This window comes from Scyliorhinus torazame, chromosome 3 (genome assembly GCF_047496885.1).
Source record: "Scyliorhinus torazame isolate Kashiwa2021f chromosome 3, sScyTor2.1, whole genome shotgun sequence".
In the NCBI taxonomy this organism is placed as follows: domain Eukaryota; kingdom Metazoa; phylum Chordata; class Chondrichthyes; order Carcharhiniformes; family Scyliorhinidae; genus Scyliorhinus; species Scyliorhinus torazame.
The window spans coordinates 48,105,228-48,123,453 of NC_092709.1; the positions used below are offsets into that span (position 1 = coordinate 48,105,228).

The 18,226-nt window shown below is 45.8% G+C and overlaps 1 protein-coding gene across 8 annotated transcripts in view; it reads right to left on the minus strand.

Moving 5' to 3' along the window:
• The window catches only part of inpp4b (inositol polyphosphate-4-phosphatase type II B), a 1,315,761-nt gene that overhangs the window by 366,654 nt on the left and 930,881 nt on the right, over positions 1-18,226 (minus strand). For all 8 annotated transcript variants that reach the window (XM_072495637.1, XM_072495635.1, XM_072495634.1 and 5 more), the window contains one exon: positions 3,828-3,939. In XM_072495637.1, the coding sequence (XP_072351738.1) occupies positions 3,828-3,939 (112 nt within the window). The remainder of the gene's footprint in view (positions 1-3,827; positions 3,940-18,226) is intronic.

Genomic DNA, 18,226 nt, shown 5'->3' on the forward strand with positions numbered 1-18,226 from the left:
AGTAAAGGAGGCCCCCAGCCAGAGAGGCCGGCCCGCCAATCGGTGGGCCCCAATTGCGGGCCGGGCCACATTGGAGGCCGCCCCCGGGATTGGAACCCCCCTCCCTCCCCCCACAGGCTGCCATCCAATCCTTCAACGCCGAGGTCCAGCCGGCTCAGAGCAGGTTAGAACGGCGGCGGAGGGACTCGTTTTTTTTCTTACGGCCGCCATCCAGGCCGGAGAATCGCAGGGGGGGCCGCGTAGAGCTGCCCGCGACCGGCGCCGCACCAACCACGCCGGCGCCAATGGCACCGATTCCCCGCTCTGCGGAGAATCGCGTGCCGGCGTCGGGGCTGCATGGCCCGGTCACGGGGATTCTCCGGCCCGGCCCAGGGCTGGGAGAATCCCGCCCCTTGTTTTTTGACTAAAAGCATCTAAGAACTCTGTTGAAAGGCAGGCTCTTGTGCTCATCATAACCAAAATCAACAAACATTTATCGGTCAGGTGAATTCCATAATATACTTTGGAGTTTTCTAAACCCTGGCTCATAACGCCACATTGTTAACACTGCTGGGGAGAAACTGCTACAAAATGTATATCACCCTAAATCTAACATAAAAGCAAAGAAAAAAGATGATAGAGACTTTAAAAGCCTTGAAGGTACATTTTGATCACGGAATAAATGTTACATATGAATCATATGTATTCAACACTTGGGTTCAGGTTGAAAATTAGATCATCAAATAACATGTTGTGGCAGGAACACAGCTAGCAGAATCATGTGAATTTGGGCAGCTAAAAGATGATCTGATTAAAGATAGATTGGTCCTCAGTGTGAGAGGCCCCTTGGTTAGAGCAAGAAAGATGAAAAGCAGAAGCTGAAGAAAGTGATAGACATATGCTGAAGTGCAGAAGTTGTGAAACAGCAGCTAGAGCAAATGTATGGCAGAGCAGACCAGGAGATAGGTTGTGCTGAGAGACAAGCCGAAAATGTGGAGAAATCACAGACAAAGGGTTGAATGGAAATACTGCAGAAGACAGCATACACATGAGGAGAACAATTGCCTAGCATGGGGAAAAAAGCTGAATCATTTTGCACACAAGTGTTCAACGAGAACGAAGCAAAAGAAGCCAATAGAAATGGCCACTGGAGAGATATCAGCCGATGGGTCTGACGAATAACTAATACCAGACAACAAGTTGGCTCAGCCAAGTGCGTAGGCGACAATGGTGTACGTCTGTTGCTATGAGGACCGCAGAGGGAAACTATCAATGAACAAGAGGTGTCAGATAGACCACTGGTGCGCCTTGCAACATAATGACCTTCACGGATCTGTGTGAAGTGGCTCAACATGGAGATCCAAAAATGAAGCCGTTGAAAGGAAGATTAAGGCTATATGATTGCACAAGACGCAAAGCAAGAGGACGGGTTAGTCTGACAGCCCAAAGCAATGGTAAAAGAAGATCTTGAGTTCCAGATCATAGATGGGATGCAATGGCCACTCATTTCAGCTGGAACAAGACAAAATCTTGGGCTGGTAATCCTGAATGTGCCAACAGAGAAAGGGCAACAAAGTCCCAGAAAAAGAGCAGAAAAAGACCCCATAAAAAGGGAAACAAAAGACCCCCAGAGAGAAGGCGGCAAGATTCAAGTAAACCTTAGGATGGCTGCTGGCCACGTTATTGCAATGAGATGCATTTGCCCAAGATAAATGTTCTGCCGGAAAATGTTCACACCAGAGCTGAACAGGAATAGTTGAAGGACAAGACTCCACCTGAGTCTATTGGCATAGTTTAACGAAATAGGAACAAAGTCCCATCACAAGCGTGTTTAGCCGCATGTCTCCCGCACGCGCAGCGCTGAGAAACACCCCGCTATTCAACCCTCCCCTGGTTAGATTGGGGCCTAAGCGGGGAACATATGACCAAGGCCACACATAGCCATATTTTCTGCACAGTGGAGCTCCGTTCACCGGCAACACAACACCCAAACCCTAACTCACTATGAGGGAGTCCCCAGGTCCCCCCAAATCCCTCCCAACACCTGTGCAGGGTACCACAGCCTGATTGCCACCGTGGAAAATGCCAGCTTGGCACCTTAGCAATGCCAACCTGGTACCCTGGTGGTTACCCTGCCAGCTGGAAGTGCCATCTGGGCACCTTGACAGTGCCATGCTGGCACACAGATGGCACTGCCAGGAAGCCTGGCTGGAAATGCCAGGGTGCCAGGATGGCAGTGCTAGGGGTGATACCCTGCCTAGAGGGCAAGCACCTTGGGGCCACCGATCCCCTTGGAGATCTCCACGAGTGCTGTTCCATCTGATCCACGTTTGTGGAGATCAGTACTGAACTGCGCTCACCCGAGGTCTCCGAGATGAAGGGGATAGATCCCAACGCCACGGGTGCCTCGAGAAACTGCATATTAAAGTAAGACTAGCTGTCTTACTCTAAGAAGTAGATTTGCCAAAAGGTGAATCCACCCACATTGGCTGGGAGTCACATTGCAACGTCTTGCGAGATCGTGTTAGATCTTACAAGGCATTGTGAGCCAGCAAGATCCTGGGACCGATGTCTCCTTGCCTCTTTTGGTCACGTTGCACCGCGGCGCACTGCTCTCAGGCGCAACGTGGCCGCATGATCGTGACTTATATGTTTGAAAATGCCTGATAAACTAAAGCATTGGATTCAAGCTGTACAAGGCCTGACCATAAACATTTCAGGGACAGCACAAAGGTACCAGGAGGAATGAATTTCACAGTTGGCAACTCAAAGTGGCAGTCGGAAAAAAAAACAGATTCACAGGCACAATCGCACTTTATGCGCTCAACTGACGAAGCTGCTCCTTAATAGCAATAAGGCAGTTGTTGGGAAGAGACCTTACCATCTTACTAATTTCAGAACTATCATCAATCACAGAGGCCTATGAGTCCCCAACAACCGAAATGGAAGATCAACAGTCATTAAGGCAACAAGGGCCACGGAAACGACACTTTCTGGAGAAAGGACATTACCCAAAAGAAAGTTAATGTTGACCCGCACATGTTTCATGAAGACACCTGCAAAGTTTAGAATAGAATTCCTACAGTACAGAAGGAGGCTATCTGACCCATCGAGTCTGCACTGACTCTCTGAAGACCCTACTTGGGCCTACTCCCCCGCCTTATCTCCGTAACACTCTAACCCCATTTAACCTACACATCTTTGGACAGTAGGGGGCAATTTAGCATGGTTAATCCACCTAACATGCACTACTTTGGACTGTGGGAGGAAACCGGAGCACCTGAAAGAATCCCACGCAGACACGGGAGAAAGTGCAAACTCCACAGTCACCTGAGGGTAATTGAACCTGGGTCTCTGCTGCTGTGAGGCAACAGTGCTGCCCACGTCCAGGCTGAGAGTGTAATGCATTTAATGGGACTGACTAGCAGACAAAACAGTTGGTCAATGCATGACAACAGTAGGTATATAATGATTAATTGGGGCAACTCACGGTTCCGCAGGATCGTGCATGCAAATGTGTCTTTTGTTTGCTGGGAAAAGGTGTATGTTTGTATGTTTTTTTACTTTGCAAAAGGGCATGTTTCTGTTTTGGAAATGCTGTACGTACTAACTAACTTGTCATAGGCATGTGACTGCCATGAGGACTCTGCCACTGGGGACAGATATCTTAAGATTAGTTTAATCAAAGAATCTCACAGAAACACACTAAAGAAGTACAATTGTGCTTATACTTGCAACAGTCATGAACAACATAATGAATGAACTACTAAATTCTAAGATGGGTTTAAATAAACATTACAAATAGAAACGCTAAATGTATAATTACATAGCATGTTGTTTTCTTTTACCTTTTCCCTCGCCACTTCACCAGGTGTATGGTCAGTTTCTTCATTTTCATTCTCTCCCATTTTAAGGTTGCTGACCACTATGGTCCCCACTTTGCTTGAACCATCTAGAGGGCTGAAACATAAATGATGACTCAAGGTGAAAGGAATTCTCAACAGCATTTGACTGGTAACTGCATGTTCTCAAATTGACATGTCACATTAGGTTTTTAAAATGTTATCCTTGCCAAAGTATTGCTTGCACTCAAACATAAATGTGTTTTGGCAGGAGGACTTGTGTACGTTTTATTTTAAGATGCTCTTGTTGCATCCTATTTATAAATGGACAACATGTCAATCATATTGCCAAGTACTGAATGATAGCATCAGTGTGAATACAAAAAGAATTAAAAATCCAAACAAAATAATAAAATATGAAGCATACAGTGGGAGAATTGCTATTTCAGCACGGTCAGTCCAACCCTACTAGTCACAGAAGCATTTCTGTGAGATTGTGACCTGCACAAATCTCGACTGCAAATACAGTCAGGGTGCTTCGCCAGTATTGTATAAGAATTAAATATCAGTGCAGATGTTAAATCATTCAAAGTGCCTAGATTTCTACATTCTTTATCTATATCAGTTCAAGGATAATATTTTCTACGTAAGCACAGGCTTATCCTAGCTTCAGCAGTAGCACAGTAAACAACAAATTGTGACAGAACTCCAAAGGATCTGAGATCCAAGCAGGCGATAATCTTCTCTGGCTTCTGTTGGGCAGAACAGCATACCTACTGTTTACAGGACAACTATGTGGATGTTTTACTCCTTGACCTGTGAGGATCAACTACAAACAACTGGGACAGAAACGAGGTTGTGAACTGTGCAGGAAGACCTCTTCTCAGCGTTATGTGCAGGGACATTATAAATCCATTGATGAAGATTTTCTCCATTCTGTATTTCAAGCTAACCTTAAACTCGTCAGGATCATACAAAGACTCCTCAAGTTTTGCTTAGCTGGACTCAAACGATGAGCTTCAGGGACCATCCACTAAACGGGCACATATGGAGTAGCAAAGAGAAATTTGTGTGCATCTGTCTGCATTTCCAGAGGCTTTGTGCACCTTACATTGAAGCAATTGTGCTTATGCCCACCTTCATTGAAAGAGTGGTCGCCCTCATGGAGAGTCGGACACAGCGAACCAAGAGGTGCACGAGGGCCCACAACAATGTCCTGCACACCATGGCAATGACCTTGTAAAGCATTGATCAAAGAAAACACCTTTATGGCAGAATGCCACACTAACACGCAGCCAAGTTCTGTCCTGCTCTTGGTGAGCAGGGAAATGTCGGTGGGCCCTGAGACAGAAGAGACAGGCAGGGATGATGGGAATGGGGGGTCTTCTCAAGGTGGCCCATGGTCATGGCTCTATCTTTAAGCCCCTCGGACAGAACCTCACATGGTGTTCCCATAACCAAGACTGCCCCTGGGAAGATGCATGAGGGAGCAGTTTTTGGCAAGGCGCCCCATGGCGTCAAAACCCAAAGGCAATAGTTTCCGCAGTGACAAAATGCAGCTCTGATCCCTTAGTGGAACTTTGTCAAGGAGGCAGTCTTCAGTGATGTGAGTTGTTAATTGGGGTGCATCACAGCTGCAGTCAGGGTTCCCTGCAAGGCCCCACTTGTGCCAATTTGCTGCACAATGATCTCATCCAGGGCCGAAAGGGTTGGCGAGTGCCCAATGTGGGCGTGGCATGTTAAATGTGTGGGATCTGTGATGAGGAAGTGTTTTTTAATGGTGATGTGTTGGTCCCATTCCTGCTGCCATACGGCCTCTGCTGTTCTGTCTTTGCACGGTAATGTTAGCCATACAGGCTGGCATGATGGGAGGCGAGCAGCAGGTGGATTGGTAAGATCCTTGTGTAGCAGCAGGCTTGGGTTCATGTTAACCAGTTCCAGGAGCTTTCCTGTTGCAATCTCCCTCCTCATGTGAGGACGTGGATGGTGCTCAGGATTGGGAGCCACAGGAGTTGAGTTGATCGGAGGGTGCCTGAGATGATGCACATTGTTGTGTTGAGCTGGGTATCTATGAGACTGGCGTGGGATGAGTTGTATCATACTGACACATAATACCAAGCAGTCAACTAGTCATAGCAAAGGATTCTAAAAGTTGAGGTGCTTAAGGTTTAGGCATCTGCACCTCATGAAGATTCAGCTAGTTTGCTGAGAAGGTTGTTTCGCGTTTTGATCTTTACTGCTGTCTTGTTCAGATGTTTTTTTTCTTGTCAGTGTTCGATCACGAGTAACACCGAGATAAACGGGATGCTGTTAATGGCTCAATCTCTTGCCATTCAAGGACATGTTGAGTTCCCTCTTGACGCTGGTATTGTGGAGGTGGAATAACTTGAGACTGTTTTGTTGCTGCTGAGCTGAAGGCATCATGACTTGCAATAGTTGACCAGCTTTGCAACATTTTTGTTTAGTGTTGTCTCTAGTTTAGCAAAACTCCAAGCCTAAGAGGCAGCAGATATCGTCAACATAGATGAACTTCCGAGATAGAGTTAGAGGCAGATCATTGATATAAAAATTTTAAAGGGTTGGGCCTAGAACAGATCTCAAGGGAAACCCCTTGGTACTATTTCATCCAGGTGCTTGCCCCATCATCTATTTGCACCCTCAGCTGTCTATCTCTCAGAGTAATAGTTTAATGCGGTCAGTAATCCAAGGAAGGGGGAACTCTTGAAATTTTGACAGGGAACTAATGTGCCAGACCGTGTTGTATGTTGCAGGAGATCAGGAAAGACAGCTCCTGTTTTGAGGTTATTTTCAAAGCTATTTTCAACGAAGATGGTTTGGACAAGGACCTGGTTGCATGTGCTTTGCCCTCGCTGAAAGCTAGCTTGTTCAGCTTTCAAGATTTTCTCCATCCCTGGATCTATCTGCTGAAAGATGAAATGCTCCAGGACGTTGCAGCACAGAGAACAGAGATATTGGGAGGTAGCTTAAAGATAGGTTTGGGGTCTTTGCCTGGTTTTGGGAGATTAATGATGTTGGAATTGCACCAGGGTTTAGACCGTCTTCCTTCACAGATAACCCTTGTGAGGAATTGAGCCAACCGGCAGCGGACACATGGGCCAAGATATTTGAAGAACTCAGGAAGAACGTCGTCATATCCGGCAGCAGTGTCAGGCTTTTTTGTAGCACCTTGTCCAAATCCACTGCAGTGAAGTATTCAGGGTGTGAACTGAAACTGTAATGCCTTCAAAAGGCTCTCCACTCAGTCTTTATTTGTTTTTTGACACCTTTCCCAGATGGAGGAAAGGAGTAGCTATTTTGTTGGCATTTGTTGGCATACAGATGGTTGGCGTGGTGTTAGTGATTGCTGGGCTGCTCCAAGATGGCGTGAGGTCCTCCAGAATTTCTGGCTGGAAAAGGTAAAATTCAAGTTTCTGGTGCTCTGTACCCTTCTAGCTTGGTGGGCAGAGTCCCAGGACTCCATCAAATGATCAGCTACCGCTGCGTCAACGGTTTCCATCGTGACCTCCTCGGTTTCCTTTTAGATAAATGATTGGACTAAGGCCGACGAATGGCAATGATATTTACTTCTGGTATCAAGCAGGTCAGACAAACTCTAATGAGCTGGAGGAATTGGCATTCTGCAGAGAGGCAGGAATTGTCCAGTGTTGAGGAGGACTTAATGATGGACAAACTCAAAGAGGAAACACAACTGTGATTTCAGGAGAATTGTCTAATAAATATAACAAGGAGGAGGAGGAAATGTTGAACGTAGAAATAGAGTTTGATGCAACTACAACAAAAGAAATGTGGCACTTGTCTAAAAACATGCAAAGCATGAGAAGGGAGAGATCATTATCAAATGTTGTTCGAAGGGATTGATAGATTCACCTTGGAAGAAACTCAATCGGATAAACTGATTGGATTGCAAAAGCAAAGCAACAGACTAAAGAATGATTGTGATTCTTTTTGACAAGAGAAAGTTATTCTGATAGGAAAAAGAAAACTGCAGTAGCTTGTGGGAAACCTTTGGTGTGTTCAGTAACAATGTTAAGCTGGCAAAAAATGTAAGGCAACTGGAAATTTATTGCGAAGGGTTAGAAATCAAGGAGCAATGTTTACATGAGACAAATGGACTAAGAGTAAAACTTGTGCATACTGAGAATGAGAATCAGAAACCAAGAACAGCTTAAATCATGGGATACAAACAAATCAGCTCTCAATTGAGTGGGAGATTGGGAAGGCAACAGTTGGGAAATAAAGTGGAATTGGAACAAATTCAGAAACAGGTTGAAGAATGTGATCGCTGCACAGAACTCCTTTAACAAAGATGTGCCATTAAAAAATGTTACTTCATCTACTTCAGGTAAATATCAAGATAACGGGTGTGGAGCTGGAACTGGCTCAGACCAAACTGCAACTGGTGGAAGCGGAGTGCAAAATACAGGCGGAGGAGAATAAAGAACAGCTCAGGTTCAATCAGAAGATAGTTAATGCAGGAGACGAAAGGAAGAGATTGGAAAACTAAGCCACCCAGTTGAAGAAAGTTGTGCCGGAGAGAACTAGACAAAGCAGCAATTCAGGCAGAGAAAATTCCACAACAAGATTGCTGAAAAGGTCGCAGTAATAGAAAAGCGCAATAACTAATATAACAACGGTCAATGGAAAAGATGGCAAATAGAAATGGGAGAAAGAGAAGGAACTTTATTACATGACCTAATCACCAGAAAAGGAGTCACAAGAAACAGACCGAGTTTGTGAGCGAGCTGTCAAGCCATAAGACTGCATTGTATTGTGATGATGGTACCTGCATGCATATAGAGTAGGGCGAGTGACAGAGAAAAGAATCAATGAAGGATTTGAGAGTGACACCATCCGCGGAGAAAAATATGTAGTCCATGGTCAGTGCAGAGTCTAGAACAGGACCCGGAGAGCAGCAAGCCTGTATGGAAGAAGACTGTATTTGGAACTCTGCACAGTTGAAGCTTACAAGTAGAAATGTTCTGTTTAATGCAAGCTTCAAGATATCATCAGTGAACAATCACTGCATCGATTTACAAATGTCTGACCGGTGTGTACACTGTTTTAGAATGTGGGCTTGAGTAAATCAATTTTGAAGAATGTATAAATAAAAAATGTAAAGGGGGAGGAATGTAATGATTATGGTGACTGTCTCTTTAAGACGGTACAGTCGAAGAGGGTCACCTGGCTTAAGAGACCAATGGGAACCAAGAGTGAGTGATCACCCCAGAGGGTGGAGTCCTCTCATGAGCAAAATACGTCCAGCAGCCATGGAGAAAACATCTAGGGACTTGGAACTGCGCTCCACAGCAGCTTAGTGCTGCAAAACCTTCTGTACAAAGTTACTCTTGACGAATAAATACCTTCTTGTTCCTAACAAAGTCTGAAGCCTCTTGACAACACCAGAAGTATGCCACAAAACATAACAATTATCAAATAAAATTTAACATGAGCCGCGTAAATAAAATATTAGGAGAGGTGATCAAACGTTTGGGCAAAACATTTAAGTTTTAAAAAGCACCTTGAAGGTGAGAGCAGTATAGGGGCACAGAGATTTAGGGAGGGATTTTCAGAGCTGAGGGTTGAGCCAATGATGGGGCAATGAAAAACAGAGTTAGTAACCACGTTTATGCAAACTAGAGACCTCACCAGCTAATTAAATTGACAGACGTTTTCAGTGAGAACCCAGAACGTTATCTGATCAAAGGCTGTACAGCAGGAATTGATAATAGATCCATGATTCACAGCATTCTAAGAAATAATTTCAAACGTCTCTCCTCTATTAACGTTTCTAATTACTGCGATATGGTGATCTTGTGCAGTGCTTTAATCATTCTCTGAATCGTCTGGACCAGAAGGAAATTCACAGGAACATTTGCTGTACCAGTATTACACGAACAACAGAAACAAAAAAGGAAATCAAAGAAAGAAAATTGGAAGGTTGGCTCTTGCATTGCGCTGCAAAGAAGCCAGAAAGAAAGAAGAGAAAAAAAGGCGCCTCAGAAATGTTACAAAGTCATTGTGAATAGATTAAAAATAATGAAATATTCTGTAAACTAATGCTAATAAAATCTGATCATTCATAACATTAATAATACAGAAAAATCACACAAGTTCAGCATGAAATGCTTTGGTTGTACTTTCAAATTTGACAGCTGGTAGCTGGCTGAAGTACTTGAACAAGAACAACCTTAGATGGGTTTACATGAAATGTACAGCGTAGAAACATGCCATTCAACTCAACCAGTTCATGCTCCATTTGAGCTTCTGCATGGATCTCCCGAAACATACACTGCAATGAACTGGAAATGAACGTGGTAGAAATGCACAACAGGTCAATCAGTAACTGAAAAATAAATGGTGGAACGTTTCCTTCATTGAACTCAAATGTTCACCTGTCAGACTTTTCTTTTATTTTGGATTTCCCATATGAACATTTCTTCATCCTAATTTAAGCCAATTTTTGATTCAAAGCAAACAAATTAAATTTAAATTACAGAAAGTATCATCTTGACTTCCGGGTAACACTTTCACCTGAAGCAGAAGGCTCTCAGTTGAAGTTTCACCCCTGGACTTGGACACATACTGAGGCCGAAATTGCAGTGTAGACATAATAACTGGAGGCATTGTTCTTGGGAAGAAATAGGAACCTGGGTCTCCCCATGTCAAGTAGACATTAAAGATCCAGTAGGTGTGGTATTATCATAACTATCAGCATTACAAAGGTTAATGTAGTGTAGCTATCTAAGATGGCCATCTGCAAAGGACCATGGGAATTATAGCCAACCCAGGACTCAGACAGATACAGAGCCTATGTGTAATTGAAACACCGGTCACCAGGCCTGATCGAAACCCCCGCTCGTTTGCATTTCAATGGCCCATTTTTCCAGGACAATAGAACTCCAATCAAGCAACCGGTACAGCCACAGACTGATCGGCACCACTCCCTTTACTCAGAAAGCACAACTGCCAAGGTCATTGACCGCTAAGGACCCGCCCAGCTACCAAGGCACCCGACCCATTATTGGCCGAAATTGAAGACAGTGATCAGAGCCCTGTCGAACTATTGGGTACAAGGTTAAGGACCACCCCAAAGAGCGCAAAATCCTAGTGGGATAAAAGAGAGCACAGCCATGTGATCTGTCTCTTTTGGATCCGGCCTGTGCCAAACCAATTGCAGCAGGAACAGCCAGCCAAGTTCAAGACCAATGATCGCTACCTGATGGATGAGCCCAGCAGAGACAGAGCCACTTTATTCGAACCAGCCAAGTGAAATCCAGATAAAGGCCTTATCCATTTGCACAGTGCCGGTCGCCCTGAAGTTAAGTATAGGTTATTGTAGCTGATAGGTGTAGTTTAACTCATAGTAGATATTGTGTTTGCATGTAGAGGTAACTCTTGTGTATGTAAATAAACCATCTTTTGAACTAACTAACTGGTTGTGTGGTCATTTGATCGATATAAGGGAAGGCTTGTGATCCACCCATCATTAATATTAGCAACAGTATTGGTGATGCTGTTGGAACCGAAACGGGCAACATTACTGGCGACTCTGACGAGACTCGATTAGAAGTGACTTTTTGGCACTTCGAGAGAACCCACAAACTTTGAATCCAATTGCGAGAAAGAGAAAGAACCACAAGTGCAAGTCCCATATCGACCAAATAACCGAATTTCGGAAGTGTGTACTCACCCGCATGTGTACCTAACAGGAAGAATAAGGTCAACTCATTAGAATTGTGTACAACTATCGAGGGATTGTGAGCCGGAAAATAGCTTAAGCCATACCCGCTGTTCAAATCACCGCCTTATTCCCCTGTCCCAAATTAAAAGTAGAGAGATATTAAAAGTAGAGCAAGAGATAAGAGAAGTAATGGCCACTGAAGTAATGGGCACTAAAGCAATGGAAAGAGGATGAATCCACAGGAACCCGAGGTTGCAGTGACCAACAGAGCAGAGCAATGCCCCATATGGGAGGAAGTGTTAAGGAAATACTTAAAGGGAAAAGGATGGCCCCTTTAGTTGAATTTTTGCGCTAATGATGAGTCAGGTCTGGGAAAGATAGGACAAACATGGGGGGAGAACCTAACCGAGGTCTACAAGAAAAATGTAGGGAAAGTCAGAAAGCCGATGGCAATAGTGACCTGTTTGGCACAGTTGCGAGGCACAGAGGAGGTCGTGAAGACGCTCCGTAGGCAGTTAATTGAGAAGGAAGAAAAGAACGAGGGAAACAGTAACGAAAGCGAGAAGATAATTGAGCAACTCTGGGAACAGTTAGCAGCTAAGGATAAAGAAATGGCCGATGTAAAACGTGCACATCAATCTTGTCTAGTTCACCTTAGTAGTTTCCAGACCCAATACGATAAAGCCTACCAAGATACACAACGCGCAGTCCTGGTGAGAGGAGAAACAGAACAGGTCGCCCAGCTAACTAGCAAATGCGCAGATCTAAAAGCAGCTTTGAGAGCGCTCCACAGCTCCAATAAGGAACAGAGGCAGAGTACCATTGACCATGCTAAATGCCAACAGAGGATAGAAAAGTTACAGTCACTACTCTCAGTACAGAATGGCATCAGGTACACTTTCGGGCAGGATTTAGTTGAGGAAGATGCTCCCGATTGGCAAGAATTAAACGAAATCGCCCAAAGGTACGTAGAGGACACGGGAAATCAAAATCGAGCCCCTCCCGCCCCAAAAAGAAAAGCACCCGCAACACCGACTGCACAGGCAGCACACAACCCCACTCACAATTCGACCCCCATGAATCCGGTTACCACACAATGCAAGTCATTGGATCAGGATGAGCCTGATATCATTTACACCACCCCTCTATCCATAACCCAATTAAAAGAAGCTTGCACGAAAATTAGTCCATTCCAGCCCACCGCAGACCCGCACAGCTTCTTTGAGGAGGTGCGCCATCAAAAATATATGTACGGCCTAGATGAGCGGGAGGAAATAAAGCTAATAGTTATGAGCCTTAGCCAGTCCATAAGATCAGCTTTGCCCTAACCCCAAAATGTAGCAGGAGGAACCCTACAGGAAATGAAAACAGCCATATTAGATGCCATCGGGTATAACAAAGGAGATCCAGTCGAGGGTTTAAATCACTGCAGGCAAAAGAAGGGAGAGCATCTGACAGCATTTGCTGGTCGCCTATGGATTCGCTTCATGGCAGACTACAGATATTTGAACCGCGCACACCTAAATGAGGACACCACTAAATGGTCCCGCACCTTAGTCTTGCATGCCACAATCGCTGGTCAAAAGCTTGTGTAAACTACAACCCCGCAGACCACACACAAAATGAAGATTGGGTATTGAAACGATTTTCTAGAGCATGGGAACAAACCCTACACCGACAGACAGATCAGGATGAGTTAGAAGCAAACATGCACCCACTTAGGACTAGCCAGGACCCAGCATGGGTAAATGAGGGTAGACACGAGGGACAGCACCCCAGAGCACAGGCACCACGAGGTTGTTACAATTGTGGCCACATGGGACATTACGCCCGTGATTGCCGACAAAATCCCCCGAACCAGCACCGATACCAACAACCAAACCCTCCACCTAGGAACAATGTTAGGTCCATGCATAATGTTACCGCCCGTTCAGATGACTTAGCGTTTAATTCCCTAGATTGACGGTGTTCCGACTCCCCAACTTGGGTGTGTGACACACGCTGGGACAAATCCGGCAGACCAGTAGTTACAGGCACAGTCCGGGGACATATAGCCGATTTCCTTTGGGACACAGGAGGATCCCGCACCACTTTGAACTCCTCCACCATGTTTCAACAGGACAAATGGCCCACCACAGACACCATCACCTTGAGTGGATTCACCGGCCACATACAGCAAGGATTTATCACAGCTCCCGTACCCATTCAGATAGGGAACATTAGCACCAGACACCCCATCGTTTTAGCTGACTTACCCCAAACAGCAGGGCACATTTTAGGCATTGATTTTATGAGCTCTCATAACCTTTCGTTTGACCCAGTAAACAAATGTGTATGGCGAATGGCCAAAACAGCTAGGGCTCCTGCTATGCTCACAGGAGTGGATTATGAAAACAAGATTTGCTCAGTAGGGGACTATTGGTTTAATCCCAAACAATTAGCACAGACCAGACAATTAGAGAGGTCTTCATAAAACACAAAGCTTTGTTCGCACAACACAAACCCGATTGTGGGAAGATCCCAGGTACAATAAAGATTTCAGGTCCCGATCCAAAGCCACAAAAGCAATACGGTTTCCCATAGCAAACCGAGGGTGAGATTTTGAAGGTTATTAACAGTTTGCTAGACCAAGGAGTTATACGACCCATAGCGTCCACAAATAATGCCCCAATTTGGCCCTTAAAAAAGCCCAACGGTTCATGGCGACGAACGATTGACTACCGAGAACTTAATAAGGTAACCCCTTTCGCAGCCCCCACTGTTGCCACGAGTCCTGAGACCATGTTCAAACAGGGAGTACAGGCAAAATACTTCACAGTGCTGGACATCAGCAATGGCTTTTGGTCCATGCCGTTAGACAAGGCCTGCGTATAAGTTTGCGTTTACGTTTCAAGGGCAGCATACACGTGGACATGCCTCCCACAAGGATTCTATAACTCCCCCTCCATTTTCCACCGACAATTGGCCAACGGACATCCTAAATTTACCCGACCCGAATGCCTCATACAATATGTAGATGATCTGCTCTTGCAAACGGACACAAAAGAGGAACACGTAGAGCTTTTATCGGAATTACTAGCCTACTGCAATCCATCGGATGCAAGGCCAACCCCAAAAACGCCCAGATTTGAAAGGAAAAGGTTCTTTATTTCGGCACCATCATCACCCACGGGAAGAGAGAAATTGAGCAAAAACGGATCGAGTCGATTGTTAAATTGCCCCGGCCCCAAAATGTCACTGCACTCTGGAGTCATGCCTAGGTTTGGTAGGATATTGCAGAAACCATATAGATGGTTTTGCCACTAAAGCAGCCCCACTCTCAAAGCTCCTTAAAAAGAACGCCCCATGGGAATGGCTTCCGCAGCACACAGATGCCATTGATGATTTAAAATGCACCCTAGGCACAGCCCCCGTTTTACAAATTCCAAACCCAGACTTGCCCTATGCCATAGAAGTAGCAACCACTGACCGAACCCTATCAGCAGTACTCCTGCAAGAACGCCATGATCACTTAGGACCCGTAGCCTATGCCTCAAGAGTATTAGACCCTGTAGAGCAAGGATTCTCAGCCTGCGAACCGCACTTGCTTGCAGTCTTTTGGGAAGTACAGTACTTTGCGTACATCACAGACCTCAACCCAGTAACGATCTTGACCGAGCACACCCCCACGCAACTATTACTAGGCGGTAGATTAAAGGACGGTTCAGTCAGCCAAATCAGAGCAGCTCGCTAGACACTACTGTTACAAAGCAGGGACATTACAGTAAAACGCACCAAGACCCACACATTTCTGGCCTATAATCTCCAATATGCAGGGACCCCACATGAGTGCCAGATCATAGCAGTCCAACACCACACAGGACCCTTTATCCCAAAGTCACTACACCCACGAGCAGGCAGTAAAACACAGGATTCCCAAACCACAGGGAATGCTTTAAAAATTTATGTAGACGGTTCATCCACAATCGAAAATGGAGTTAGAATCACTGGTTGTGGAATTTACGTAGAAGACACGCAGGGGCGCCCACTAGAAGAGATCTCTATAAAATTGCCCGGCCACCTAGGTTCACAAGCAGCAGCACTCGCAGCCATAGCCTATGTAACTCAGCACACCAACTCTTCCCCAACCCCCGCAGACATACACTTGGACAGCCTGTATGTGTGCAACAGCTTAACAGAATTCCTGCCCTTGTGGGAATCTCGAGGTTTTGTTTCAGCTGATGGAAAACCCCTGCCCTCTGCCCTGTTGTTAAAGCACATTTTCAAGACAGCCTCAGACCGCACATATGGTATCATTAAAGTAAGAAGTCATCATTGCTCATCCCCACCCGGTAATGTAAAGGCAGACCGCCTTAGCCAAAGCAGGATCACGCCATGGTCACTTCTAGCAGCCACCCGAAAGCAAACCAATACACTCAGTCCAGGTTTCCCAGACCAATATTGAGGATCTATCTCAAGCCCAAAAAGCAGACGACACCCTCGAACAGGTTTTAGACGGCAACTTCCCAGCCCCCTATGATAAATGGAAGGACTCACTGACTGTACAGGGCGGCATAGTTTAAAAAACTGAATTTATGTGGTCCCCACCCAGGACAGAAACCAGCTCATTTACCAATTTCTTGATGGACAAGGACATCAGGGGATAGACAATACCATTGCCCATTTAAGCCCTTTGTGTTGGTGGCCCGATTTAAAAAGCGATGTAACCCATTATGTCGAGAATTGCCTTATCTGTGCACAGAACAATCCTGAACGTTACTTAAAGAAAGGACAATTACATCACACCCGACCTGTTAATGGCCCTTGGACAAATTTGCATCTTGATTACATTGGCCCCCTTCCCCCTTGCAGAAATGTTTCAAGTACGTCCTGGTTGTAATCAACACCTTTACTAAATGGGTAGAAGCATTTCCCTCACGGAAAAACACAGCAAAGGCCTCCGCTAAGATTTTGACTCAACAGATATTCACACGCTGGGGTCTCCCCCGCAGCATTGAGTCGGGCCAAGGTTCCCACTTCACCGGCAGAGTCATGCAAAATGTTTCAACAATTTTTGGGATCAGGCAGAAATTCCATATAGCATATCACCCCCAATCCATTGGTATTGTCGAGAGAATGAATCGAACTTTAAAAGCGACCATTATGAAGATGGTGCAACAGACGAATACCACGTGGGACACGGTCCTCCCATTTGCTCCCATGTTTATTCGGAACACCGTTTCCAGTTCAACAGGTTTCACCCCCCACACTCTCATGACCGGACGGCCTATGAAGGGTATTGAATATTTGTTAGGCTTCGATTTGGCAAGCCCCACAGTAACCGCCCTCACCCACGGAAAAGCAGTCCAACAGGTTACAGATAAAATTAAGGCGGCACAACTCGCTGCAGCTGTCCAACTAGGCGCTAGAAGGAAGCAGAGAAAAGCATGCTTTGACAAAACCGTCCACCCCGTAGAGTACACAGTTGGTCAGAAAGTAATGGTTTCACTTTACAACCCCAGTTCTTTCCTCTCCCCAAATTTGCAGGACCCTACTCCATTTCCGGCAAAGTGAGCCCCTCCGTGTACAAGATAACGTACCCCAACGGTAAAACTGGTTGGTTCCACATCAATCAACTCAAAGTCTACGGATCCCAATGTAGCCACTCTCACCACATCTCTCTGGCAATAGGAGACAATTACGCCCTGCCCATCGACAACCTAGTCCAACCCCTACGCCAACTCTCCCCCAGCCATGCGGCATTTATCCCTTGTCCACGCCCACAGACCCGAACTTGCCTCCGCCCACAGGTACAGACTTTCACCTTGAACTTGACTCAGACGACAGTGAGAGCCTCCCGGATTTGATTGCTATCCCTGAACACTGGCGCGATCTATCTGCCCCCAGTCACCCCAGCGCCCGGAACCATGACTTAGATATCTTTGACCCCCTATATGCCCTCCCCCAGCCGCCGTCTGACCACAGTAACTTGCCCTCCACTCCCACCGCCTCTACGCCTCACAACAAACAAACCCCTCTTTGGCACCACAACACCTCTTGCAGACTAGTAAGGCACGACGATTCGGATTATCCGGCGGCCCACGCGGCCATGGCACAGAAACGGCAGACACACGTCTGGCAACCGGGAGATGGTGATGATTCAGACACTGACTCTCGTTTCGGTAATGCTTTTACAACATTGTTTGGTACAGAACCCTGAGGTGTCCAGATGATGAGAAAGAGACACCGCCTAAGTATTAAGGTGTCCAAAGTTCTGATGGAGCCTGCCTGCCATTTTCCTTCTTTTTTCTACTGCATGGTTTTAACCCATGTCGCCCGACACAAAATTACTCTTCTGATTCGAGGGTACGATGCCCTATGACAGTTAAAGTCACAAGTTTGTCGGAAAACAGATCACTGTTCTCCCAGTCTTTATGCCCAGTTTCCACACAACTACAAACTCTTACCGTCCACCCAGGTCACCCAGGTAGGGAGTAACGACATTGGTCCCTGCCCTACCAGAGGACCTCAAATTTGTCCGGTCAGTTAAGCTCGAGTAGTGGAGTAACGGCACTAACCCCCGCCCTACCCGGGGATTCCACCCATTCTTATGCTGCAACGGCCCCCACACACCTCATGTTCCCGTCACTTCATACGCTCTGGAATATTTCTCTACACTCTGCACTGTCTTTGGCAGGCCTTAGTTTCACCTTCTCTGCTCTCC